The sequence below is a fragment of the Catharus ustulatus genome, chromosome 1, assembly GCF_009819885.2.
Source record: "Catharus ustulatus isolate bCatUst1 chromosome 1, bCatUst1.pri.v2, whole genome shotgun sequence".
Lineage (NCBI taxonomy): Eukaryota > Metazoa > Chordata > Aves > Passeriformes > Turdidae > Catharus > Catharus ustulatus.
This window is the reverse complement of record NC_046221.1, coordinates 165,556,770-165,584,680: the sequence shown is the minus strand read 5'-3', so window position 1 is coordinate 165,584,680 and position 27,911 is coordinate 165,556,770. Positions and strand designations below refer to the sequence as shown.

General features: G+C 55.9%; 1 protein-coding gene across 15 annotated transcripts in view; it reads right to left on the bottom strand.

The window, feature by feature from the left end:
- The window catches only part of SCRIB (scribble planar cell polarity protein), a 94,126-nt gene that overhangs the window by 59,034 nt on the left and 7,181 nt on the right, over positions 1 to 27,911 (bottom strand). For 14 of the 15 annotated variants that reach the window (XM_033086660.1, XM_033086975.1, XM_033087046.1 and 11 more), the window contains exons 2-16: positions 17,806 to 17,923; positions 17,584 to 17,662; positions 16,258 to 16,347; positions 15,613 to 15,669; positions 12,439 to 12,502; positions 10,944 to 11,018; positions 10,719 to 10,863; positions 10,311 to 10,429; positions 9,581 to 9,780; positions 8,723 to 8,889; positions 8,101 to 8,225; positions 6,606 to 6,731; positions 5,784 to 6,005; positions 4,918 to 5,235; positions 1,534 to 1,596 (exon numbers count right to left, since the gene is read on the bottom strand). In XM_033086660.1, the coding sequence (XP_032942551.1) occupies positions 1,534 to 1,596; positions 4,918 to 5,235; positions 5,784 to 6,005; positions 6,606 to 6,731; positions 8,101 to 8,225; positions 8,723 to 8,889; positions 9,581 to 9,780; positions 10,311 to 10,429; positions 10,719 to 10,863; positions 10,944 to 11,018; positions 12,439 to 12,502; positions 15,613 to 15,669; positions 16,258 to 16,347; positions 17,584 to 17,662; positions 17,806 to 17,923 (1,968 nt within the window). The remainder of the gene's footprint in view (positions 1 to 1,533; positions 1,597 to 4,917; positions 5,236 to 5,783; positions 6,006 to 6,605; positions 6,732 to 8,100; positions 8,226 to 8,722; positions 8,890 to 9,580; positions 9,781 to 10,310; positions 10,430 to 10,718; positions 10,864 to 10,943; positions 11,019 to 12,438; positions 12,503 to 15,612; positions 15,670 to 16,257; positions 16,348 to 17,583; positions 17,663 to 17,805; positions 17,924 to 27,911) is intronic. The other variant, XM_033086911.1, reaches the window with a different exon arrangement.

Genomic DNA, 27,911 nt, shown 5'->3' with positions numbered 1-27,911 from the left:
ACACAAATGGGGAATTCCTGAGCAGTTTCCACAGGATGAGGCTCCTCCAAGGAGAAGACCTGACTCGCTCCTGACTGCAGAGCAGCAGGATGTGACACCTGAGCAGCAGAGAAGACACTCCAGCACCTTTGGAACCTTCTCTCCTTCCCAGGGAGTGGAAAGGCAGCTCCTTCTGTCCCTGCACATCCCAGTACAGCCATTCCTGCAAGGCAGATGGGCATGGAGACAGCACTGGAACAGAGCCAGCCCTGGAATGCAGCAGGCATCCACCACGGGCTATCACACACTTTAACAAAGTGCTAGCTTTAACTTTATTAACAAAGCTGTTCTGCTGCAGCAGAGCCCCCTCAGCTCCATCAGCAGCAGCAGCTCTGGGTGCACCTGACCTTGGGTGCTGGCAGGAGCTGGTCCTGCTCCAACAGGATCAGTCTCCAGCTCAGTGATGGTTTAGGATTAAACAAACCCTATCACACTATCAGGAATCAGCAGCCCCCTCTTCTCTCAGGGCTGTATTAAATTCTGTAAGGAATGTGACAGCAGTATCATAAATTCAAACTGTTCTGCTCAGCACCACCATCCCACTGATCCTTCCCAAGGAACCATCCCTGGAAGCAGCAGGCTGATGCCTTTTGGAAATGCTCAAGGACAGGCTGGTCAGGGCTTGCAGCAACCTGGGCTCCTTGCTGAGCACTCCCCAGAGCTGTAGGACAATCAAGTGCTCCAAATCAGCTTCCCAAAGCTGGCCTGCCCTTGGGTGACTCCAGCCAGATCTGGGGATCTCTACAGCTGCTCCTTGGGAGCTGCACAACCCTGTCCCCTCCTCAGAGGACAGAGCAGATCTGTGCTGAGGGGCACCAGAGCCAGCCTGGGGCCTCCAACCAGACACACCCAGGAACCACAGAATCATCCAGGCTGGAAAAGACCTCCAGGACCAGAAGATTAAAAGAGAAATGCAAGAAATACCAATGTGGTTTTCAGAGATGAAGATGGAGAAATCTCCAGGATGCACTAACAGGAGACCACACCTGAGCCAGCTCATGTTCTGCCTGCATGGAAAGGATTTCTCACCTCCCTCATGGAAAATCTAACTCCAAAACCAAGAAAAATCTGTTTTACACCTGAGGGAACAGCAGAGCCACCACTGCCAGGTAGCACACGGGTCTGCCTGTCCTGTGGGAGGTCTCCATGCAGGCTCCAGGGCAGGAGCACTGTGCTGCCAGCTCCTGGGACTCCAGCCTGCACAAGGGCACTGACACCTCTCCAACACACAGCAAACAGGAGCTGGACTTCCCACCTCAGCCCCATTTCCACCTCACTCCTGCTCTGCAGCAGCCACTCTCACCTCGAGGACGGGAAAGGAGGAAAAGGGGAAAGCAAGGAGGAAACAATCACGGTGTTTGTGATCAGCCAGGTCCAGAAGCCGCTTGGCCCAGAGAGATCAGAGCTCCCCCTACAACAACGGGTGAGGCTGGGAAGCAAATCAAGCAGCTGGATGATTTTTGGCAGAGAGAGAACAGTAGGAGTGGTACAGACCTCTTCCTCCTCAATGCGAGCAGGTTCAATCAGCAGATTATTGGCTTGATCAAACGACACCCCCTGTTAGGACAGGAACCAGCAAAGAGGCATGCGGATTAGTGGAGCATCAACCAAACCCGCCACCACGACCACCACCACCACCCAAAACACACAGCAGCACGGCACGGGGCTGGGCTGGCTCCCGAGGCGCTGCTGGGCACAGCTCCAGAGATCCTGGAGGGACTGCTGAGCTCCAGAGATCCAGAGCTCCTGGAGTGACTGCCAAGCTCCAGAGATCCCAGAGTCACTGCTGAGCTCCAGAGATCCAGAGTTCCTGGAGTCACTGCTGAGCTCCAGAGACCCAGAGTGACTGCTGTGCTCCAGAGATCCAGAGCTCCTGGAGTGACTGCCAAGCTCCAGAGCTCACAGAGTCACTGCTGAGCTTCAGAGATCCCAGAGTCACTGCTGAGCTCCAGAGATCCAGAGCTGACCCAGCTCCCAGAGTCACTGCTGAGTCCCAGAGATCCAGAGCTCCTGGAGCCACTGCTAAGCTCCAGAGATCCTGGAGGGACTGCCGAGCCCCAGAGCTCCAGAGATCCTGGAGGGACTGCTGAGCTCCAGAGATCCAGAGATCCTGGAGGGACTGCCGAGCCCCAGAGCTCCACAGATCCTGGAGGGACTGCTGAGCTCCAGAGCTCCAGAGATCCTGGAGGGACTGCTGAGCTCCAGAGATCCAGAGCTCCAGAGATCCCGGAGTCACTGCTGAGCTCCAGAGATCCAGAGCTCCAGAGCTCCTGGAGTCACTGCTGAGCCCCAGAGATCCAGAGCTCCTGGAGTCACTGCTGAGCCCCAGAGATCCCAGAGTCACTGCTGAGCTCCAGAGATCCTGGAGGGACTGCTGAGTCCCAGAGCTCCAGAGATCCTGGAGGGACTGCTGAGCTCCAGAGATCCAGAGCTCCAGAGCTCCTGGAGTCGCTGCTGAGTTCCAGAGATCCCGGAGTCACTGCTGAGCCCCAGAGATCCCAGAGCTGATCCAGCTCCCAGAGTCACTGCTGAGCCCCAGAGATCCAGAGCTGATCCAGCTCCCAGAGTCACTGCTGAGCTCCAGAGATCCAGAGCTCCAGAGCTCCCAGAGTCACTGCTGAGCTCCAGAGATCCAGAGCTCCTGGATTGACTACTGAGCTCCAGAGACCCTGGAGGGACTGCTGAGCCCCAGAGATCCAGAGATCCCAGAGTCACTGCTGAGCCCCAGAGATCCAGAGATCCCAGAGTCACTGCTGAGCTCCAGAGATCCCGAGCTCCTGGAGCCACTGCTAAGTTCCAGAGATCCTGGAGGGACTGCCGAGTCCCAGAGATCCTGGAGTCACTGCTGAGCCCCAGAGATCCTGGAATCACTGCTGAGCTCCAGAGCTCCCAGAGACACTGCTGAGCTCCAGAGCTGATCCAGCTCCCAGAGACACTGCTGAGCCCCAGAGATCCAGAGCTCCAGAGATCCTGGAGTGACTGCTGAGCTCCAGAGCTCCTCTGGAGTCACTGCTGAGCCCCAGAGCTCCTCTGGAGTCACTGCTGAGCCCCAGAGCTCCTCTGGAGTCACTGCTGAGCCCCAGAGCTCCTCTGGAGTCACTGCTGAGCCCCAGAGATCCAGAGCTGATCCAGCTCCTCTGGAGTCACTGCTGAGCTCCAGAGATCCAGAGCTGATCCAGCTCCTCTGGAGTCACTGCTGAGCCCCTGAGCTCCAGGGCTGACTCCTCAGCACCAGAGCAGCCCCTGCTCCTGCTCAGCACCTCAGCAGTGCCAGGGCTGCTCTTGGCTCCAGGGTGCCAAGGGCCAGCACACCCCTGCCAAGGGCACCCTGAGGCCAAGGCCAGCTCCAGGTCATGCTGACCCCTGAGCTGACCTCAGCCCCTCTGTGCCAGATCACTCTGGGAAGAGGAAGGGTTAAACACAGGAGAAAGCACCCAGGAGCCTGTGGTGCCACAGGAACGAGCAGTCCCCAACACATCCTGACAGGCACCTGGATCAAACCCCAGGATTTCTTCTAAAAACCACCTGTCCCTGCAACAAAACCCTCTGCTTTGAGGATTCAGCCTCCTGCACAGCCTGTGCTGCCTCCCCCAGTGCAGCTCTGGCACAAGCCTCCCTACGTCCCCACTCGTGGCACACAGCTGATGAACGTCTCACTGAGCAGGCACCCAAGCCAGCCCCACAGGAAGGAGAATTGAGGCCAGGCAGAAGGCTGAGCTGACAGCCAGGGTGATTTCTGACAGGCACCACCCTGAGCAGGCATCACACACTCGGCACCTCCCCAGCTCCAGCAACCTTCCCAGGTGAGGGCATTCCCAAATATGAGAAGTTTTGGGTGAAGGGGACTTGGGACAGCTTCAGTCATTCCTTCTGAACGATTCCTTCAATCATTCCTTCTGAACGATTCCTTCAATCATTCCTTCTGAATGATTCCTTCAATCATTCCTTCACCAGCAGTGGAGAACTGCCCCATCCCTAGGGAGCTCAAAGAGAGCAGGGTGAGCATCCATAAGGGAAAGAACCTTTCCCTGGGCAGCCCCAGCTCCAGCAGGGATGGGAATGGCCCCAGCACCCTGGAGCTTGTGCAGGTTTTACTGCAGCACCTTCCACGTGCAGGGACCACGTCTCACCTGTGAGATTTGCTGATGTCAGACTCTGATGGAGACTCAGCCACATCCTGACAGCAAACACAACTCAAAATCCTCAAACCAGCCTGGGTGAGAACTCTGATCTCGTGAAGGGTCCCTCATCCAGGTATTCCCATTCCACTTGAGGAGCTCCCTCAAGCAGGAACCTCTGTGTCCCTAACCAAACCTGGGGTTCAGCTGAAGAGAGCCAAGGACCCCCAACCTCTTAAGCCCCAGCATAACCAATAAGGCCAAGACTGCAGAGTACAAGCTCCCCTGAATCCCAGTGCTCCCTCCACCAGGCTGTGTCTGGTGGGAGCACAGGGAAGGGCACACTCCTGGCTGCACTGACATGCCCCAGGAAGCACTGTGCCAGCAAGTGTCAGTGCCCACATGTCAGTCTGACTCCACACAAGGATAAAGCTCATCCTCCTGTGAGCCAGCAAGTGAGGAGGAGGCTGGAAGGAGCAGCAGAACCCACCAGGGCTGAGACAGAACTGTCCCTGCAGCACAGGAACAGCAGAGGGATGGGGATGGTGCAAGGCCCTGCCCACAGTGAGGTGTCAGACACAGCAGAGCTCTCCGAGCACCCCACGAGCCCCAGGGACCTTCAGCTGCCCCAGCCAGCACAGCCCCCAGGGCTGGAGCTCCTGGTACTGGTTTAATCAGTACCAAATCCACCTGGCTGCTCAGTCAGAAGTAGAGGGCAGGGCTGCCTCCCTCTGACCTCCCCCTGCCCACAAGACCTTACCTTCACGGAGGGCTGAGCAGACAAAGCTCCGTTCCTTCTGTCCTCCTCATCCCACTCTTCCTCCTGATCCCTGGGCTCTGGGTTATTATTGCAGCCTCCCAACTCCTCTTCCTCTTTGGGGACCCCATCACTGTTCAGCCCCTGCAGAAGGGCCACCACTGCCTCTGGCTTGGGCAGTTTGGTGATCTTGAAGTGTTTCTTATAATGGGGCGTGTCCTTGCGGATGAGCCTCTGCTTCTCCACGGGGAACGGCCGCTCCTCATCCTCATCCTCATCCTCGCTGCGGATCAGCGTGTCCTCAGCGAAGTGCACAGTGGGCTGTGACAGCAAAGCCCACACGTGCTGTGAGCCTCGTGGAACAGAGGGGGGACACAGACCCTGCTGTCCCTGTGCCCCCTCTCCTGGCACAGGCAGAGCCAGCGTCACTGCCTGTGTGCTCAGGAAATACAGCAATGCATTACCACAATGCAGCCATGTTTTACCAAAATACAGCAATGCATTACCACAATGCAGCAATGCTTTACCAAAATATCACAATGCATCACCACAATGCAGCCATGTTTTACCATTCCCTCATCCTTGCCCTTTTCCATAACCACACCTTCCCCCAGCTCCAGGGACAGAGGGCATTCAGACCTCTCACAGCCATCCCACTTCTCCCACACTGTCCAGCCCAGTGTCCCACATGTGCAGCCCCCCACAAGCTGCCTCATCTCTGCTTGCTCTGCCTTCCACAGCCTGATCTGCCTCCAGTGATGCCCAAATCCCACACTCATGCACCTGTAACACCTATTTCCCACTTCCTCCGAAACCTCCAGGTCCTCTCCCTTTTTCTCATGACCCTGCTGAGGTTCCCAGGCTCCTACCTCATTGTACTCCACTTCCACATCCTCCTCCTCCTGCTCAGCAGCCTCCTTGCGCTCCTCCTCCTCTCTGGCCTTCAGCTCCTTGTCCAGGTCCCGCAGGTCGGGCAGCTGCCCGTTGGGCCAGCCCCGCTCCCTGTCCTCTCCCCTGCCCTCCGCAGAGGCCGTGCTGGTGGACAGGTGCGAGTCCTCGCTGCGGTTGGACGTGGCACTCAGCCTCTTCTCCTGAGGAAACGGTGGTGATGGTCAGCAGGAGCCCAGAGCAGCACTGGAGCCGTGCAGTGAGGTGGCAACGATCCAGCACCAACAGAACCAGCTGCTCCCCAGGCTGCCCACAGCTTCTCCTGAGCTCCCTCCATGAGACCTGGCTCCACCCTGCTCCTCTGCAGCCATTTATTCTCAGCTCCCACCTGGGCAGCAAGGTGCCTCCTCCAAGTGCTCTATTTCCAACATTCCTTACTGGGAATATCAGAGCCTCCTCCTCCTCTCCCTGTGCTGTGACAGAACTGGCACTGACACACAGCTCCCCGTACACTGCTCTCTGTCCCCTGGTTCTATCTCCTGCTCTATTTCACAGCCCCTCAGTGACAGCTCAAGGCAGATTCCCAATCTTCCCAGGCACTCCATTCTCAGCCCCCCCAAATCTTTCCCAGAAGTCAGTCCTTTCTGCCTCCCCATTCCCACATATCCTACATGTTCCCAGTGGAAGAGGTCTCTGCCCATGGCATGGAGGTGGAACTTGGTGTGTAAGATTCCTTCCAACCCAAACCCTTCCATGACCCCATGGTCTCTGTGGTTTTCCCCTCCCCAGGGACCAGCACTCACATCTGAGTTGGGAGAGCTGGGGTTGGCATCAGCCCTGGCAGCGTTGACCTCGTTGCGCCGCACCTCAATCACCTTCTTCATCACCTTCAGCTCGCTGGGGTGAGGGGTGGCTCGGCGCTGCAGGCCCTGGCAAAGGAAACCCTCAGCAAGGGGATTCCAGCCTGGCACCACGTGCCAGCCCTTGGCAAGGAACCCCTGCAGGCAACCAACACCTTCATCAGACAGCCAGAGCCCCAGGGCTCAGAGCCCAGCACATCCTGCTGCAGGATCTGCTCCAGGCCTTACATAGCCTGCAGCTGGAATGGGAAAGAACAGAGGCAGGGAACCCTGGCAGCTCTCTGGACATCATCCTGCTCTGCAGCTGGGGAGGGAGAGAACAGAGGCAGGGAGCCCTGGCAGCTCTCTGGACATCACCCTGCTCTGCAGCTGGAAGCACAAAGAACAGGGGCAGGGAGCCCTGGCAGCTCTCTGGACATCATCCTGCTCTGCAGCTGGAACAGGAAAGAACAGAGGCAGGGAACCCTGGCAGCTCTCTGGACATCACCCTGCTCTGCAGCTGGAATGGGAAAGAACAGAGGCAGGGAGCCCTGGCAGCTCTCTGGACATCATCCTGCTCTGCAGCTGGGGAGGAGGTTTGAGAAGAATGGTAAGAGTTTGGAATTTCAAAGTGGTGTTTCAGCCTTAGTAAATGAAAAACTATCGACACAGAAACTCCTCCAGAACACAGGTGAGAAATTTTAGGATATCTTCCTAATTCCTCTGGACTTAACATGTCTGCCAACCCCAAATGCACCAGAACTGGTGCTGCATAGCAAGTTCCATCCCAGATAGAGAATAAAAAAAAAACCAGCATAATAATAACTAATAACAATGATAAAAACAATTCAAAAACCCCCCCAAACCTCCCAATGCCAACAGCACACACACGTTGCCAGGACAGCTGCAAACATCACTCATTAGAAGGTTTCAGATCTCAAGGATGCCTTTCCATAAACTAAAAAAGAATAAAGTCCTGAAAGAGACCGAAACCCTCAGAGCACTTGCAGAAAACTTCTGTCCTGGCCTTTGCATCTGCACTGGAAGCACAGCAATCTCCTGCAGGATTTGAGGCTGCTCAGAGTGTTTAGTGTTTCACCAGCAGGACACACCAGAGCATGGGCTGCACTGCCTCTGTGCTTGGAGGGATGGGGATGGCATGGGTTTGGCTGGGCAGCCTTTCCCCAGGGTGGGGATGAGCTAAAACCCTCCCTGGCAGTGCTCAGCTGGGACCTCTGCACATTTTCAGGGCTCCACTCCCATGGAAGGGCCTCAAAACACAACTGCACAGCTCCCAGGGAATTCACTCCCTTTCTCTCCTGCTTGGGTCCTCATCACATGGCTTCAGACTGGGGAAATCTGCCTGCAGCATGGACACCACAGTGGCTCCCATCTCTGGAAAGCTTAGCTTGCCTCTGGGCTTCCCCAGAGAGCCAACAACCCTCCAGGGATCTCTTACTCGTCTCTCAGCTCCAGACTCCTCGTCCTCATCTCCCTTAGGGTCATCCAGGAACTGGATCACACTGACTCTGTTCAGGTTGGTATCTGTCCAGCTCTCATCCACGCTGTTCTGCAGGAGGTTCTCTGGGGAGGAAGAGAAAACAGTGGGAGCTCCTTCTGGGAAAAGCAGGGCTGCAGGCTTAGATGGAGTCAGTTCTTATCCCATCAGGGACTTCTGTTGTATCTGTCCATGGCATCAGAGGCCTTGAGGACGAAGGCTGTGGCCTCAACATCCTGGCACCCCCTGTCCCTGTCCCACCAGACCTCCAGCAGCCTCTACAGAGGTGTAGATGCTTCAGCTGCAGCACTCCCTAAGGTAGAATTAAGGCAGGAATACCATGCTGACAGGACCATGAAGATGAACTGCCTGGTCAGCAGATGCAAGCAGAACACAAAGATGAGGCTGCACTTATCACCTGGCACAAAGCAATTCCTCAGTTTGAACAGTCACTGCCTAGGAAAGGTGTCCCAGCCATCCAAGAGCCCAGATCTGCCACAGGAATCAGAGCCAGGGACAGTCCAACCCAGCAGAGGTGCCTCCTCAGCCCCCCAGAGCCAGTGCTGGTGGTGCAGATTCTTACCCAGGCTGGGAGAGGGCTGCTGGGGGAGCAGGTAGCAAGTGAGAACCTTTTCTCCTGTCTTTTCATCATCCTCAGTCTGGAATTTCAGCATGGGCTGGGACTGGTTTTCTGCCAGCCACAGGGCTTTCAGATTGAGATTTGTCAAAGCAAAGGGCAAGTTCTGCAGCCTGTAAAAGAGAAAAGCAACTGCTTGTAAAACTCACCTGGTCAGGAAGGAGCTTCACCTCAGCCCACCTGAACAGAGGCACAGAGCTGAGCTGCTGTGGAACCCCACTGGAACAGCTGATTTTCTCCATGGCTGTGGACTGGGCTGCAATACCCCACCCTCAGCAGCCTTCAGCAGAGGACAGCTCCCTCCAGCAGCGTGGAGGGGTTTAGGAACAGGAAAACAATGCTCCCACAGTGTCTAGGGAATAGAGTATTCCCTACACAACCTCTGCTCAGTGTCCAACTGCTCCCAAAAACACCAACCCCAGAGAAAAGCACCACAGGGGCTTTGAGAACAGCACCAACCCCAGGGAACAGAACCACAGGATCTTTCAGAACAGAACCACAGCACCTTTCAGAACAGCTCCCAGGCACCCACACACCACAAACGAGGCTTTGGCACCAACCACCTGAGGACTACTGACACAAACCCACAAAATCTGCAGGAAGGACAGGAAGCCAGTGACCAGGGATTTCCCCTGATCTCTATTTCACAGATGATAAAACACCCTCACACTTCTGCTTCTGCCCTGTGTTCAGGCACAGAGGGAAGGGCTCACAGCAAAGCTCAAGCCCTCAGCAGCCAGCCTGGGCTTTCCCACACCGTGGCTCCTGGGATCCCCCAGGCTCTCCCAGCCCTGCTGGGCTCACCTGTTGCCAGCCACGTCCAGCACGTGGAGCTCGGTGGTGTTGGCCAGCTCGGGGGGCAGCAGGGCCAGCCGATTGTCGCGCAGGGACAGCACGTTGAGGCTGGCACAGCCCCCGATCTCCGCGGGCAGCGCCGTCAGCCGGTTCCGGTCCACGTTCAGGTTGGTCAGCTTGCCCAGCTTGCCCAGGGATTTGGGCAGGGCCTGAGAAGGAGCCCAGTCAGTGGTGGCACAGGGAAAAGGCACACAGCCCTCAAAGGGGAGCACGCTGCCTTCTGTCCCAACAATGCATTTGGGAGAGCGCTGGGACGTCTTTGGGACAGGCTCTCACACTGATCCAACTCTTCCCTCAACACAGCACAGCTCACTCCAACCACCACTGCTCAAGGCTTCCCTTCTGTTCATCTGCCCACTCCCCATCCCTATGTTTTACCAATGAAATCACAGTTTGGAGCAATCACACTATCCCAAAGCCCTCACCCATGCAGCCTGGGACGTGGTCTGTGCACCTATCAGCAATCCCAACATCCCTGCTATCCCACAGAACGTTTTAGGAAAAACAAAAAAAAAATCAGTAAGAAAAAGCAGCTTCCAAATGTCTGTGAACGTGGTGAAGCTGCCCAGAGCACGCTCAGGGGATCAGCTGGGAGGGCAGAAGGTGGGAAGGGATCCTGTAGGGGAATCCTGGCTGCAGTGCAGAGCATGGGACAGGCAGGGGGCTGCTCTGTACTCACTGTCAGCATGTTCTCAGTCAGGATGAGCTCAGACAGGTTTTCACAGTCCCCAATCGATTCTGTCATGTCTGTCAGCCGGTTCTGGTCCACCTTGAGGATGGAGAGCTGCTTCAGCTGACCTGGCCAGGGTGACAAGCAGGTGTGAGCTGTGCCAGAGACAAGGATGCTGTTCCACACTCACTGGCTGTGATCCCACCCAAGCTCACAGAATCCAACCACGAGGGCTCTGCCCTTCCTCCAGCAGGCCTTGCACAGCCCTCACCTGATGCAGAGAAGCACCTGAGCTCTGGTGCAGAGCTCTGCTCACCTGCACCCCCTGCTCCTGCTCTCCACGCCTGTGCTGTGCCCAGGAACCCCTGACTGCCTGCACACACTCCCCTGCTCGTGCTGCAGTGTGACAACACTCACCAATGCCATCTGGAATGCACTCCAGCAGGTTCTGGGACAGCAGCAGGTCCGTCAGGGCCACCAGCCCGCTGACCTCGTTGGGCAGCTGCTCCAGCTTGTTCTCAGACACATCCAGGCACACCAGGCGGCGCAGGTTGCCCAGCTCCTGGATCAGGGAGGAGAGCAGGCTCAGGGAGCAGCGGGGCAGGGGCAGGGCAGGGGGGAGGGCTCTGCACAGACACTCACCGGCGGCAGCGCCGACAGCTGGTTCCGGTCCAGCCACAGCTCCCGCAGGTTCGGCAGCGCGCCCAGCGTGTCCGGCTGCAGGGGACAGGACAGGGGTGGCACCAGGCCCTTCAGGGACTGCCTGGGGATGCTGCAAATGCACCCTCTCTGCACAGCCAGGCACTGCTCTGCTCCCACCCCTCCCAGGGCTGCCCGTGGGTCATTGCAGGATGGTAGCACACGGGTCTGGGAATGGCTGGGAATGGCCCATGGGCTGCAGGAGCTCCAATGGGAAACACAGCAGGACTGTGCCAAACCTGCAGCACAGGTGATGGAGAGCAGCTGAGGGAGCTGGGGAACAAGGAGGCTGGAGGAGAGCTGGCTTTCTGCCACTCTGACAGGAAGATGGAGCCAGGTAGGGCTCAGGCTCTGCTCTCAGGGAACAAGGGCAGCACAAAGTCTCAGGTTGTGCCATGGAAGGTTTAGGTCAGATATTGGGAAAATTGCTTTCCAGCCCTGGCACAGCTGCCCTGGGCAGAGGGGGAGTCCCCACCCCTGGGGTGACTTTAAAGCTGTGAGGATGTGGCCCTTGGGGACACGGGTTAGTGGTGGCACTGGCAATGCTGGGAGTGGCTGAACTCAGGGGTCTCAGACGGTTTTTCCAATCTAAATGATTCCATGATTCCAGGGGGTTGGAAATTCTGGCCTTACAGAGGAAATGCATCTTCCTCCTCTCAGACATGAAAATAAACATTTGTGTACCACTGGGACCCAGTGGCCCCATGAGCCATGACAGACACGTTCACATCCCACAGCCCCCCAGGCAATCAGCCTTTGGGTTTGGAGTTTGCTCCACTGGAGCATGGCAGTGTCACACACCTGCTCCCACAGGTGAGCTCAGCCTGTGCCCAGCCCAGCTGCACAAACCCCTTTGCCTCCCACATTGATGGGTTTCTGCCAAAACCCATTCCAGAACACCAAGAGTAAGATCCAGTGATAGCTTAACCCACGGCTGCAAAGTTACAGAATGTCACAGGGTGTCCCCAAGTGCCCAGATAACCTCAATTCTGAATTCCTTGCTCTCCACATGCTGAGCTCTCCATGGAGAGGGCCCCCACTCTGGGCTACTCTCACTGCCATGGAATGGCCCAGCACTGTGTGGGGCAGAAATCACATCAGAAAGGAGAAAGGCTGGAAGCTGGATGAGAAGAGAACAGCTGGGGGCAGTGCAGGACAGAGAAGGGAAGCAGCAGAGTCCTGCTGGAAAGGAAAGATCCTTGGCAGCCAGGATTATCATCCCAGGGCCTGGCAGTGTGTGAGGCCAGCAGGACTCGGGGACTGACACATGGAGAGAAAATTCATCTGGGAATGATGACTGGGCCACGCTGGGTGGATCAGAATCTCCCCAAACAAGCTGAGGGGCTCTTTCTTTGCATTTCAGGGGACATCCACTTGCTTGCACCTTTGATCTGCCCCTACCAACCCCCCAAGTCCCTCCCCAGCAGCCCTCACCTACCAGCACTTCCAGGTCATTGCCACCGAGATCCAACTGCTCTAACTTGACAAGGAAGGAGAGCGAGCTGCAAGGCACAGGGGACAGAGATAAAAAAGAAATAAAGAGCGGAAGGTTAGCATCTGGGACACACATGGCACACATCAGCTGATCTCTGGAACTCCTGGAGCAGGTGGGGCACTCCTGACCTCTCTCACGGCCCCTCTGAGCCCAGCTTTGTAGAGCTGGTCCCTCCCCAAGCCAGGGCCCAGGGAAGGGGGTTCAGAGGCAGCAGCAGGCCCAGCTCCACTGGTACCAGGTGCCTTCTCCCCTCCCACCATCCCACAGCCCTTGATTAAAGCCAGAAGGGGGGAGCAGCCACACTGCCTGCTCTGCAGCAAGGACAGGGACCTGGGCACGCACTGACAGCACAGGAGGCACTCAGCAGAGGACAAGACATGTCTGGGGGCAGGGGAGCACAGCTGGCACAGGAGCAATGACAAACTCAGCAGCCTCAGTTTCCCCACGCGGGGCTCTCGTGCTGCTGAAGACAACAGTGGCCTGATGTCTCAGGGGAGGTGACAGTGCACAGACAGAGGTCACGATGAAGACACTGCACAGGACCCAGCAGGCCCAGGGACACCCCACACACCCAGGGTGGGTTCCCAGGGGCTGACCCAGCTCCCCCTCCCTCCCTGCCCAGGGGGAGCTGCCAGCCCTGCCCTCTCCCCCAGCAGGAACAGCTTCATTCTCCTCTTAAGGAACCATTCCAACAGAGAAATCCCCAATTCCTCTGCAAACAGGTCCACCCAAACCAAGGCTGCAACAAAAAGGAGCTGTCCTGCCTGGGCCAGGCTGTAAAAACATCTGGGTTATTCAGGAGAATTAATTTCCTCCTGCATGCAGTGGTGGATTTTGAGATAAACCCCAGCCAAGGTTTATCAACAGTTCCATCCAAAGGATCCTGTTGCACAGCACTGCTCCACCATGAATGCACACCAACTCTAACTCCTCTGGAGGTGAGGTTGCCTTGACTGTCCCTCTGCACCTCCCCAGCTGGAATTCCCAAACCAGGAGCAAGTGAGCTGTGGAATCACCACTGAAGACACCTGGCCTGCACTATTCCATAAGAATTCAGGGAGCTGCCCTTCCCCAGTCTCTGGCTGTGTCCCACAGGCATGGGAGGAATGAGGGGTGATCACCAGCTGTACAAGCTGACCTCAGTCAGTATCAGAAGTATCAATCAGTATCAGTGAAATGGAATTTTGGCAAACAAAGGTCACTGGAAGCTGGATCTTTCAAGAAGCTCTACAACAAAAAACACCTCCAAAAGGACACCTATGCATTATGCTGCCCCAAATTCCCAGCGTTGGAGCCCACCCTTCCACTGGGCTCAGGAGCCCTGGGAACAAAGCTCCAGCCACTTTCTGCTTAACTCATTCTCCTCTTTGGCAAGGTGAGCTGGTCTCACTTAGAGCTGCTCCTGTGCACAAGGTGCAGCCAGAGTAAGCACCAGAGGCTTGGGCAGAAAACCCCAGAGTAGCAGGGAAATGGATTTGGCCATCCACTGCCACCTTGCACCTGATGGATCTGACCAGAATTACCTTGGCATTCAAGATCCACGCCCTACTTCTGGAAATCACCCCAAAACAGAATTTGGGGAAAGATGAAAAGAAGCTGAATTTGCATTAGAGAATGAGTATCAAGACTGGATTAACCCTCCAGTGAAAACCACCAAAACCTCACAGCACACTCCAAGTATCCTGCTGGATGGCACCAGATCTGGCAAAGGACAACATGGGAGCACAGGGCAAGAGATCTGCACAAAACCCGAGGGGTGTGGTCACAGACTGAGTTCCCAAAGCTCCATAGACTCTGAGACGGTGAAGAGCTTTGGGACTGTCTTCCCTGCAGGCTTTCAGTTTTGGATGAAGCTGTTGCACCTCTCTGCTGACACGGTGCCACCCAGCTGTGGTACCAACACCCAGGACCCAAACTCCTCCTGCTTACCAGCTCTCAGCCCAGAATAAGAGTTCAAAGCCAAGCTGGACCAGGCCTGGAGGAACCTGGCCCAGTGGAGGTGTCCCTTGCCCAAGGCAATGGGCTGGAACAGGATTTAAGGTCCCACCCAAACCACCCTGGGGTTCTGTGCTCAGGAGCTTTAACTCCCTCATTGTCCCCTGTGGGGATGCTCCACATGGCACCATCCCAGCTGCTCCATCACTTTCTGTGACAGGGTCACTGCTGTGCAGCAGGGACCTGGCACTGGACAGGGTGATCCTGTGATCCTGACCTGTGTAACCACGGGGAGAAGGGACAGCAGACAAACTGAGCTCCTGCCAGGAGCAGTTAGAGAGCTCTGAGGGCAGCTGACAACAGCTGCACACATCACACCTTCACACGGAGCTCATGTGGCTCCAGAACAACTCCTCCAAAAAGGAGTGGGGCAGGATCCCTGCCAGGGACATCCAAGGAAAGCTGGGGAATCACCAGGGATGCACAAGCAGGCAGGAGACAAGGGGACAGAGCTGATGGAGGGCAGGAAACTCAAACTCTGATGGGCCAAAGCAAGGACTGAAGTAGGAACTGGAGAGTTCTCCACCTCCATCCACCTGAGAGCATTTCTCCACCAGAGTTCCCTGCCAGAACTCATCCCTGTCCCCAGCTCCAGAATGTGGGACAGCACTTACCTCTCCTCCCTTGGGGCTCATGTTTTGTCTGCTGCAGGGAAGGCAGTTATCCCACCCAGAGCAGCCAGGAGGGATATCCAACAAAACAGGTGTCAGGAGCAAAATGGACCCTTCAGCTGTACCCTGCTGCTCCTCAGATCCTCAACCTCACTGTGCACAGAGCTCCTCCTATCCCCCTCCACAGGTTTTTCCTTCTTTCCACAAGAATCCACTGCCTGCTCCACCTCTTCAGGAAAAATGGTTCTCCCTGTTTCCAGCAGTTTTTGTGGGAACCCTATCTATTCTAAATCACAGGTTGAATACAGGCTCTGAACATCCTTTGCTGCCCTCCAGCCCTGCACCATCCTCTCCCTCCTTTCCCAATTTCTGGAAATCCAGCAAGATGCAGCCTTTTCCTGGCCAGCCTGAGCCCTCCCAGCCAAGTGGTGGTGCCTGCCCTGGTCCCTGAGGAAGCAGCAAGAACAAGGATCAGGCAGGAGGCTCCTGCAGCCCCCAGACAGACACTCACGTGGGGAGAGTCTTTAGCAGGTTCTCACGTAGCTCCAAAGTCACCAGGTTTGCCAAACTGCAAGAGAAAAGGGAGCAAGAAAGCCAGGTTCACTGGACAGGGCTTCAGGGATGCGAGGAGCTGCTCATGTCCCTTCCCCTGGAACCTCCCCTCACGTCCTGTGCAGTGCAGGGATGTGCACACACGGATGGAGATGGGCACAGACACAACACGGACGTCGATGGCTCTGGGGGACACTGCCTGCTGCAGTCACAGAACAAGGCCATGCCCACACTCAGGACGAGGAACACGCTGTCACAACAGGACTGGCTGCCCAAAAAGGTCAAATCCTCCACATGTGGGACGCCAAACCCCACGGGAGAGGCACTGCACCCCACCTGCCAGCAGCATAAATCTGAACCAAGCACCATCAGGCAGCCCACAGCTGCTTGGGAAGGGGCAAAGGGGCACTCAGAACACAGGGAGAGACTGGATCAATCCCTGCTGTGCCACAAACCCCACAGGAGAAGCAGCTGGGACCAGGACAGGAGCCTCTGGAGGAAGGTCTTCACCAAACCAAGGTGCTCACACAGCACCTGGCCTGTCCCTGCAGGTCCCTGTCCCCACCCCAGCCCCTCCCTGCTGCCACAGCAGGGCCATACTCACTTCCCAATGTCAGTGGGGAGGCTCTGCAGGGACACATCGTTCAAGGCCAAGTGGCCCAGGCTTCGGAGCTGGGTGAAGCCCTCAGGAAGCCTGTGAGAACACGAACAAAACTCCATCAGTGCTGGGTACAGAGTACAGAATCCCCCAAATCCAACCTCATCCCAATTGGCATCAACATGTGGAAAGGAGAAGAACAGGAACCATCACCAACCCTGGCTGCTGATCCTGCACAAGTTCTGCTTCCAAGACCACAAAACCCTTTATACCAGACATTACCTGCCCAGGTTTGCAAACTCAGTTCTGCAGCGCCCGAGCACAAATCCCAGACTAAACCCTGCCATGGGATCATTTGGAAGAAAGGAGGGCTCCCAGGCATTCCAAGTGCCCAAAGGATATCTCCACAGGTGACATGCAGCATTCCCCAGGACCAAGCACCAGCACAACAGACCCAAGGTGTGACAGAAAAGGGGAAAACCCTGAAGAGGAAATTCCTTTGCTCATAGAGCCCCCTGACCACCCACCCCCAGCTCATCTGAGCCCTGAGCCAGAAAAAGCTCTGACCAGGAACAGCTGGTGCAGAAGGGCTGGTGATTCCTGTGGCACAGGGATTGTCACCACCAGGAAGCTTGTCCCACTGCAGCAGAGTTAATGTGCCTCAAACCTGCCCTGAGCACAAAGGGAAGGGGGCACCTGGGGCCAGACTGGCACCTGCAGGGACCCCAGCAGCAAGGCAGCAGTGCCTGAAAACAGGGCTCAACAAGGCAGGGGAGCCACACTGAGCTCCAGCTTTAGGTATGAAAAGCTCCAGACACAGCACTGAAAGGGCAGAGATTCCCCCTTGGGCACTGAGGGAAGAGGGAAACAGCCAAACACAGGGTTCAAAGCATGGCTGTCCTCAGTTCTGAGAGGAGAGTGGTGGAAAGGGGCTAAGAGGGGACACAAAGGGCCGAGTGTGGGGCCCAAAGGGGGCTCTGGGGTGCAGAGGATGGCATGCAGGCTTTTCCTCCTCTGCAGCACAAGCCCAACTCCATTCTGGCTTGTGACCAGTGCAAAGGGAGCAACAAAGGCGTTGCAAGGGGACAGAAATCCTCACTGCTAACAGCACTACAGTAGCTCATCATTCACAGTCACAGGCCCCGAGGATGGAGCACACACCAGCTCCTCCCAGCACCAGGAATTCCACCTGCAGCTTTGGCAGAGGCAGGGCGTTGCCAGGCCTTGGCTTCACAGGGAGACAATCCCAAGATGGAGACCAGAGAAAGCCTGGGAGAACGTGCAGTTTCAGTTCTCCTCAGCTGCACTGATGGGCTGCATGTGCTTTCCTACCTGGAGAGAGGATTCCCACTGAAGTCTGCAATTTCCAGGGATTTGCAGAATTTGATGCTTTCGGGAATTTCTGGAATGTCTGGAAGAAACAGGTGAAATAACAAAAGAGGCTTGAGACAATGGGCCAGCAGGCAGTGGTGACAGCCTGAGGAGCCCTGAGGAAAGGCTCCTGGGGGCACAGGGAGCCTGCAGGGCTCTGCTCCTGCCCAGCTCTGCCCTTACCATTGCGGGAGATGTCCAGCTCCACCAGCTGCATGAAGTTGGCCACCTCGGGGGGAAGCCTCTGGATCTCATTGTCGCTCAGGCCCAGCTTGCGCAGGTTCAGCAGCCTGAAGAAAGGCTGGGACACAAGAGACACAGCTGGCTCAGTTCCAGGAGGAGCCTGAGCACCCAGCCCTGGCTGCTCCCACCGCCCCCACCCCAGGCAGCCCCTCTGGGGCAGGCTCTGCATGGATCAGGATCCCCAGGGGATCAGGGTAAAGGAAAAAGGCATCCCTGAGTTTAGTTTGATCATTCATTGCCCTGCTGCTCTGCTCCCTCCTGCACAGCCACAAAGCAGACATTCCCTGTTTCCTACAGGAACAGTGCACTCTGAAATCCAGCACCACAGGGAATTTACTCCAAAGCAGCTTGCAGCAGACACTTGAGTTTGTCAGGCAGCTCCAGGAGGAACACAAGGAGACCACCAGCCCAAAGAGCTGTCCCTGCTGCGCAGGTGTTTGGTCAGGACACCAGTGGCAGGTCCCCACGCATCAGGGACAGGATTTGTGCCCCTGTGCCAGTGGAAAAGGCACAGGTGAGCTGTCAGTACAGCCCCAAGTAACACAGAACTAGAGAAGGCACAAAAACTCTTTTCTAGAAACACCAGAGCCCCTGGAGTGGTGACTGCAAGGGCCCTCCCAACACTCCACTTTTCCCCACACCCCTTCTTGAGGCTCCCAGAAATCCATCAGCTGCAAATGGCAAATTCCAGGACACCACCAGCCCCAGAGAGCTCACTAAACACAGTGTACTGTAATTATCAACTGACCACTGCCAGAGGTCAGGTCCTGGACAGGATGGGAACCAGGGCTGGGGTGTTTGCTGCATTTCCTGGATTGTTTCGGAGCACTGGGAACAACAAACAACAATGCTGGGCCGCTGCAGAAACCCAGAGTGACCCGGACCAAAGTCAGGTCTGTGCAGTGACATTTATAAATCACACTCCTGGGCAGAGGCAGGAGGGGTCACAGCAGCACAGAGAGGCAGCCCTGGCACCACTCACAGCCAGAGCTGGGGCTGCTCCTGCAGTGCAGTGAGAGGAACCAAACCAGAGCGAGCCCAAGCCCAGCCAGGGCTGGCAGGAGGAATTTCTGCACAATCCCAGACCCCAAGCCCAGCCAGGGCTGGCAGGAGGAATTTCTGCACAATCCCAGACCCCAAGCCCAGCCAGGGCTGGCAGGAGGAATTTCTGCACAATCCCAGACCCCAAGCCCAGCCAGGGCTGGCAGGAGGAATTTCTGCACAATCCCAGACCCCAAGCCCAGCCAGGGCTGGCAGGAGGAATTTCTGCACAATCCCAGACCCCAAGCCCAGCCAGGGCTGGCAGGAGGAGTTTCTGCACAATCCCAGACCCCAAGCCCAGCCAGGGCTGGCAGGAGGAGTTTCTGCACAATCCCAGACCCCAAGCCCAGCCAGGACACGCTGCTGGGACCGTGGGTGTCTGAGGGACAGCACAGCCCTGCTGGCCTGGCTTCCACAGCACTGCCCATGGCAAGGGAGCAGGGATGGACAGCACTGGCAGGAAATTCACACTCTGATGTCCTAAAGGACCACAATAATTGTGTAATGAGTAAATAAATGTAAAATAACCCCTCTCACCACCAGCTCTGCTTAACTCTGTTTATCTAATGCAGACCAGCTCGGTGACAAGGAAGTGGGTGAAAGTCTAAATGACAACAAAGGTTCAGGGGAGCTTTGAGACTTGATTTGCTATTGTTTCCTAGAGCCTTCTCCTAATTTTAGAATGCAAGGAAATTCCAGGCAAGACACCGTGCTGACCAGCCAGAGTCTGCACTCTGGAAAACAAGCCCAGGGGCTGGACACCCCCAGCAGCCCCAGCACACACGGCCACGCTCCCAAATGACATTCAGAGCAAACAGGAATAAACCCTGCGTGTGGGGCAGCAACTCCCAGCTTCTCCTTTTTTCCAAGAAAAGGCAATAAAAGGTTTCTAAACCCCCCAGCCCTGCCAGGGCACAGCCCACGTGCAGAGCAGGACACAAGAGCTACACTTGGCAGAATCAGTATTAATAAAATACTGAATTAATTACTTAGCTGTGACCAGAAGTAAAACCAGCCAACAGCCCACCAGTGGTAGCCAGAAAAAACAAACGTGTGAATTAGTGTTTTCATGCCTGAGTTCAGGTTTTGTATTTGCCAAAAAAAGATGGCAAGAGGATGTGACCAAGAGCTGCAAACACTGCCTCTGACACGAATTCCCATGTCATTCCCAGCCCAGTGTTCTGTGAGGACTCCAGCTCAGCCCAACAACCCAAAAAATGCTGCACAGGAGATTCCCTTGTGACACTTCAAAATGAGAACAAATTGATTTAAAAACTGCTACTAGAACTAAGAGTGAAACCTTGATTACACGCCTCTGGAGACTGGCAATTATCCCTTCTGCTAATCAAAGTTCACCCCAATTCCCAGAGCTGACAAAGCAAATCCCGGGATTTGGCACCACACTCAACATCTCCAATAAAGAGAAACTCCCCCAACTTCCACATTTTCTGATTTATAAAATAAAACTCCACCAAATCTGCCCAACCCAGATCCCTCAGTGTCCAAACTGGACTCAGAGAAGATTTAAAATAAAAGTTTAAAGAAGAAAAAAAGGTAAGCCCAAAGCCCACAAGGACCAGCACAGGAATATTCCAGCACACAGGAATCCGGAATCAGCACAGGAAGATTCCAGCAGCTCAGAGTGTGATGGAAGTTATCACTGACCAAAAAAAGCTGAAGATTAGGGGGCACCAGCATAAGAGCAGTCTGGTGTAACTGGTGTAAAAGCCTTTGCAAAGCTGGGTGCATTACAAAGATATTCTCTGTTGGAGCAGGGGAGTATTCACGGGGTAGATAAGGCAGAAAACAGCTACAAAACTGTCCTGCAATTAAAATTCAGGGACAGAAACTCTCACAATGCCCAGAGCAGAGCAGCCACAGTGCAACCAACTGGAAATATATTAAACAGTCATTAATTAGGGACAGGTACAAACAGTTTGTAAAGAACCACATGCCAAAAGGTAAGAGATGCTCCACAAAATGACAACATTGCAAAAAAAGGCAGAAAACTGAAAACCAGGCTCTGCAGCAGGTTTTCAGATGTGACATTCCCCCTCAGCAGCCCCTTGAGAGGGGAACACGCTCCAGGGTTTTCATTAAGTTCTGAAACTAAATTCAGTTACTTCAGTCTTTAAAAGAGACAAAAAACAACCTAGACCCATGGATTTTTCAGTCAAAAGGGACTGAAATATAATCTGGCACAACATCCTTCCATTCCTTTGTACGTCACAGAGCTTCATCACAGATCCATGAAATAATTCACTCTGGAAGTACTGGGGAGAGCTCCAGCAGGATCAGCCTGAGGCCAGAGCAGGTTGTGCAGGACTTTGTCTGGTCAAACCTTCAACCATTGGGGGTGGCCCAAAACTCCTCTTGGCCACCAAGTAATTATCCTCACAGGGGAGCCAGTGGTTCACAGAACCACTAAAACCCCTCAAACCCCTTGCTGCTGCTGCCAGCCCAGTACTGAGCGTGGCATTATCACCCACGAGACAGAACCAGCAGAATTTGGGGAGCCCCTGGTGAGCCACACCCTGCCCAGTGACACCCACAGGTCACACAGCTCCCCTCTCCAAAGCTGCCTCTGCCTTTCTGCACGCTGCCCTTGGCTTTTTTCCCCTTAGCTGGAGAAAGGAACCTGGTGCTGGGTCTGCAGGGTTGGACCCTGTTCTGGCTGGAATTTCGTGATGGCAGCTTTGGGATGCCAAACACAGAAAGGGCTGGGTACAAAGGGACCCTCAGGAGCAGCCAGTGCCACCCCCTGCCATGGGCAGGGACATCTCCCCCATCCCGGGCTGCTCCAAGCCCCAGTGTTCAGCCTGGCCTGCTCCAGCCACATTCATTCCCACATGGAACACCAGCCGTACCCTGCCCCAGGAACATTCCCACATGGAACATCAGCCGTACCCTGCCCCAGGAACATTCCCACATGGAACATCAGCCATACCCTGCTCCAGGAACATTCCCACATGGAACACTGGCCATACCCTGCTCCAGGAACATCCCCACATGGAACACTGTCCATACCCTGCTCCAGGAACATTCCCACACGGAACACCAGCCATACCCTGCCTGCTCCAGGAACATTCCCACATGGAACACCAGCCATCCCTGCCCCAGGAACATTCCCACATGGAACACCAGCCATACCCTGCTCCAGGAACATTCCCACATGGAACACCAGCCATACCCTGCTCTAGAACATCCCCACATGGAACACTGTCCATACCCTGCTCCAGGAACATTCCCACATGGAATACCAGCCATACCCTGCTCCAGGAACATTCCCACATGGAACACCAGTCATACCCTGCTCCAGGAACATTCCCACATGGAACTCTGGTCATACCCTGCTCCAGGAACATTCCCACATGGAACCAGCCATCCCTGCCCCAGGAACATTCTCCCATGGAACACCAGCCATACCCTGCTCCCCTGAGTGCAGAGGCCAGTCCTGCCCCAGGAACATTCCCACACCGTGCTGGCAGCCCTGGTTACCCAGGGAAGCAGGAACTGGCTCAGCAGGTTTGGGAAGTGAGACACACTGGCACAGCGAGCACAGGCTCCCTGGCACGCTCACCTCTGGTTCCTGCTGGGCAGAGGAACAACACCTGGGCAGAGGGGCACCCACAGCTCACCCCGGACTGAGGATCATGGATGATTCTCCCTGACAACACAGGGATATCCAGCAGGGATCCCCACACACACTGGCAGAGCTTTCAGCCAGCAAGAGGCACGAGCACAGCAGTGCCTGGACAAACAGGTTGGATATTAGGGAAGTTTTTCACAGAAGAAGTGATAAAGTACTGGAATGGTCTGCCCAGGGAGGTGGTGGAGTCACCATCCCTGGATGTGCTTAAAAAAAGCCTGGATGTGGCACTCGGTGCCATGGTCTAGTTGAGGTGTTAGGGCATGGGCTGGACTTGATAATCTTGAAGGTCTCTTCCAACCCAAAATTCTGTGAATTCTGTGAAAACTGCAAAGGTGCAGGAGGATGAGGGACACACACAGAGTACAGCAGCTCCAAAAGGAAATCTGCATCACAGAGATCCAGCAGATCCAGGGATTGAGGCTGGAAGGGACACAGGGGCAGGTCCAGCAGATCCAGGGAGGGATAGAGGTTGGAAGGGACACAGAGGCAGGTCCAGCAGATCCAGGGATTGATCCTGGAAGGGACACAGAGGCAGGTCCAGCAGATCCAGGGATTCAGGCTGGAAGGGACACAGGGGCAGGTCCAGCAGATCCAGGGAGGGATTGAGGCTGGAAGGGACACAGGGGCAGGTCCAGCAGATCCAGGGAGGGATTGAGGCTGGAAGGGACACAGAGGCAGGTCCAGCAGACCCAGGGAGGGATTGATCCTGGAAGGGACACAGGGGCAGGTCCAGCAGATCCAGGGAGGGATTGATCCTGGAAGGGACACAGGGACAGGTCCAGCAGATCCAGGGATTGATCCTACAAGGGACACAGAGGCAGGTCCAGCAGATCCAGGGATTGATCCTGGAAGGGACACAGGGGCAGGTCCAGCAGATCCAGGGAGGGATTGAGGCTGGAAGGGACACAGGGGCAGGTCCAGCAGACCCAGGGAGGGACTGAGGCTGGAAGAGACACAGGGGCAGGTCCAGCAGATCCAGGGATTGATCCTGGAAGGGACACAGAGGCAGGTCCAGCAGATCCAGGGAGGGATTGAGGCTGGAAGGGACACAGGGGCAGGTCCAGCAGATCCAGGGATTGATCCTGGAAGGGACACAGGGGCAGGTCCAGCAGATCCAGGGAGGGATTGATCCTGGAAGGGACACAGGGGCAGGTCCAGCAGATCCAGGGAGGGATTGAGGCTGGAAGAGACACAGGGGCAGGTCCAGCAGACCCAGGGATGGGTTCAGGTTGGACAGGACCTGTTAAGGCCAGGTCAGAGAAAGGCCAGCCACAGCCCGTTACCCAGGGCAGTGTGTGCATGCACAGCAATGCTTTGTGACATCCACACACAGCAGTCACACATACACACAGCAGAGGCACGTGTGACAGGCAGACTCACAGCAGAATCTCAAAGGGCCTTCTGAGCCCACTCTCTGTCTTTAAGGAACCATCTGGAGCAGATTCCACCCCCTGTCTGCCCTGACCAAGCCTTCAAGTTGTGTTTCCCCAGCTGATGTGACAGGTCTGTGCTCATGTCTGAAGCTCCCAGCAATAGTGCTGAGGCTGCAGCAGAGCCCCAGGACACGAACAAAGGGCTGCTGGAGCAGTTAGGTGATCTAAGGGAACCACAATGTCCAGTGGTGCTAGGAATTCAGACACCACCCCCATGTCTCCCTCCTGCTGCAGCGTGATGCTTGGCAGAGCCTCGGTCCGCCCCCTGCTCACTTATTCAGTCAGACCAGGAGGTGGAAAATGAAAATAAGGAGAAAGGACAATGGATAAAAGGCTCAGGACAAACCCTCTGAGCCACCACTCAGCTATGCCGTTTCCCAGAAACGGCCAAATCCCAAGGGCAGGCCTGGAAAGCCAACACAGGCAGGATTAGGGACAGGGAGGCAGCGTGGCTCATGTCTGACCGTGCTGGGCCACCACAGCCACCCCAGGGCTGGTACAGGGGGCTGGTGGAGCTGGTCCTGCTGCTCAGCCAGGAGGGGGAATGGGCTGGAACAACCTGGGCAGACCAATGGTGCACAGCAGGGCAGGGACAGAGATCCACCTGAGCCACTGAGCTCCCTGGCAGACTGTGGTGCCTGTGACAGACAGAGAGCCCTGTGCCCACCCACTCTGCACCCAGGGCCCCTGGGTGCTACAGCTCCCATCACACCTGCAGGAGATGCATCTTCACTGCCAAGGAGAGAGAGAAAGCGTTTGGGAGCTGAGCCTGGGACCTGGAAAACACCAGCTGTGTCTGCATGGGACTGAGCCCCCTCCCGGGTCAGCATCGCCACTCCCTTCCAAACCTTTGTTTTCCTGAGCATTAAAAAAGGGTCTGGCCAAGGCTCAGCTCCAGCTCTCCCCTTCACCTGGTGCCTCATCTCATAATGCCATGGGAAGGGAACCAGGAGATGGGGTCTTTGTCCCCCAGCATCCCCTCCTGCTCTCCTTGCAGGTACCAGCCCCAGGCTCCCACCTGTACCTGGGGCAGAGACATCTCCACATGTCACGACAGAGAGGAGGACAGACAGACACCTGGGCTCCAGTCTCCCTGGAGAAGGAGCCATGCTGTCCTCAGGAGCCCTCTGCCCACAGCAGCCAGGAGGGGGTGGCTGCCCAGTGCCACCACAGCTGTGGGGACACTGTTCCCCTCAGCCAAGCAGGTTCCAGTGCAACACCTCAATCTCTCCAGGTGACAAACAGCAGCACTTCTGGAGGGGAGCAGGACACGTGTCAGGGGAAGAGGAGCCAGGCACCAGCTTAACCACAGAGCCACAACAATCCCACACTCAGGCCAATGGCTCTGAAACCAAGCAGTGACAATTTACACAGCTGGAGATCAGGAACGGGCTCTGCATCACAAACGCGGTCTTGGCTCCGGAATGGGACAGACTCTGCTTCTGCAGCCAAAACTACCACAGTTCCCAGCCCAAACAGCAGGGCTCAGCCACCTGCTCTTCCTCAAAACCACCTGAGACAGCCCAGGCTGTCCTGAGCCAGCAGTGCTGGTAGCAGGTGATTTTCCCCAGGGACCAAGCAGCCCTGCTGTGTGATGGATGACTCCTCCAACACGAGCTAAGGCAGAGGTTTTTGCCAGCCCTTCCAGCCCTGGAGGTGTTCTTGCTAAGGTCCTCCTCAGGCTCCCCACCTCTCATTTCCTTTTGGAGAATTTCAGGTCCACCTGTCCAGCCCTGCTAGCACAGCCCCTGCCTCCAGCAGGACAGCACATGTTTAATGAAAGGCAGGATCAGACTGTGCAGCAGGAAAATAATTACAATTCTCCTTGTGATTCATGAGCAAGAGGGCCTGCTTCCCATGGCACCATGGGCTGGGCTCCTAGATGAGTTGTGTGTTTGTCTCCAGGCTGGGTGAGTGCATGGGACCCTGCACTGCAGGCAGGAGCTGTCTGTCCATCCATCTGTCAGCGCTGCAACACAGCAGCTCCTCAAACGCTGGCAGCAAAACCAGCTTGTGTATTCATTCAAGCCTTGTGTTTCACTCCCATTTTCCTGGTTAAACAAGGGCTTGACACCAAGACCTGTCCCTGGAGGAAGCACAGGCTGCTCCATGCTGCACAGCCAGGCATGGGGACACGTGTCTGCCTTGGCTCAGACACCTACGGCTGAAGTGTGAAGAGACCTGGGGCCCCTCCTTTCACAGGTGTGCTGGGAGATCTGCAACACCTGTGCCAGTGGGGTAATCCAACCTGGAATACTCAGCAGGAGCTGGAAGCAGCAACTGCAAAGCAAAACAGCCAGGAGCTGATCAGCTGTGAGGTTAAACGCAGCATTCCCAGTCAGTGCTCAGAGCCAGCACGGCACAGGTGAGGTCACAGAACCAGCCAAACCTGTACGCCACGGACAGGCAGGACGCCAGCTCCAGCAGGACTCACTCCAGTTAGCACCAGTGCAGCAAACCCAGGAGACGCCTTCCCCACAGAGAGAAACCAGGAGGGCAATGGGTATTGCCAGAAAAGCTCAGTTCAAGAGGAATCACCAAAATCCGCTGAGGATAACTGAGCTGACACAAGGAGAGGCCAAAGCTCTCACACTGCTGAGAGGTGGGAACACCAGTTTGCAGCCCCAGGGGCCACCGGTGCCACAGGGAGGGCACCACAGCCACCCTCCAGGTGCCACTTACCTGGTGTGACCCACCTCAGCAGGTGTGTGACAACACCCCAGGCAGTGGGGACAGAACACCCGCCCCCAACACAGATCCTGCCAGCTGTGTCCCACCCCACAAGTATTTCCTTCACTCCTCACAGCATCTGCCAGGTCCTGAACCAGCTCCAGGCTACTGAACTGCTCTGGCTGCAGGTCACCAACACCTGAGAGGTGGCAATTCAGAGTCCCCAAAGAGCCCCCTGACATGCCAGCCACACCCAGGCTGCAGTCAGTGCAGAGGGCACAGGAGGACAGGACACACAGCAGTAGAGGACACACAGGACACCAGGGGGACAGAGGGGCCCAGCCAGGCAGGCCAGGGGCACAGAGGGCACGGGACAGGAGTGGCCCCACATGCCCCACACACCCTGGAGCCAGGAGCAGAGCAGCCCCGGCAGCTGCAGGACACAGCCCTCCCCGCAGCCCGGCGGATTTCCGACTATTTAACCCGTATCAGCCCCTGAGGAATGCACTGCAAATATATAAAAGTACTTAAGTGCTGGGAATGCATTCCAGCAAAGACAAAGCGAGCAGTCCTGAGCCAAAGGCTCAGCAGCTGCTGCTTGTCAGGCTCTGAGGCAGGGCTGAGGAATGCTGTCCCTTCAGAGGGGCTGGGACAGCAGCTGCCCCAGCACAGCCGGACAAAGCCAGGAGCAGGGAGGAACCTCTGCTCCAGGTGCAACAACAAACCCAGCCAGGCCCCAGAAAGGCGATCTCGAGCCACAATTAACCCAAGACACCACAATTAGCATCCCACTGCTGCCAGGGCCTGGGAAGTGATGGACCAGAACTCTCTTTAGCAGGCACAGGGTGTTCATTTTCCAGTGAAATACTGGAATATATGAAATAATCACTTAGTGCTGTGGTTTAGTTGACAAAATGGTGTTCAGTCAAAGGTGGGTTCTTTTCCAACCTCAATGATTGTGCTTCAAAGGCATTAATCTGGAGACAGCATCCTGGTGAAGCAGCCAAACCCAGCACACTGCAGGTGCTGCCCAAGGACCTCTGCCCCTTCCTGATCTGCCCCACATTCAGGGCTTCCCAGCCAGGGCCCTGCCTGGCACACCAGCACCTCAGGAATCACCTCCTCCCATCCACTTCTAAACCACCCTCCCAGCACAGGAGGGTCAACTTGCAATTACAGAAAGCAATTGATGGATCTCTAATGTCACAGCTATTAGCAAAGGGAAAAATGCCAAAAGTTGTACTCTACAA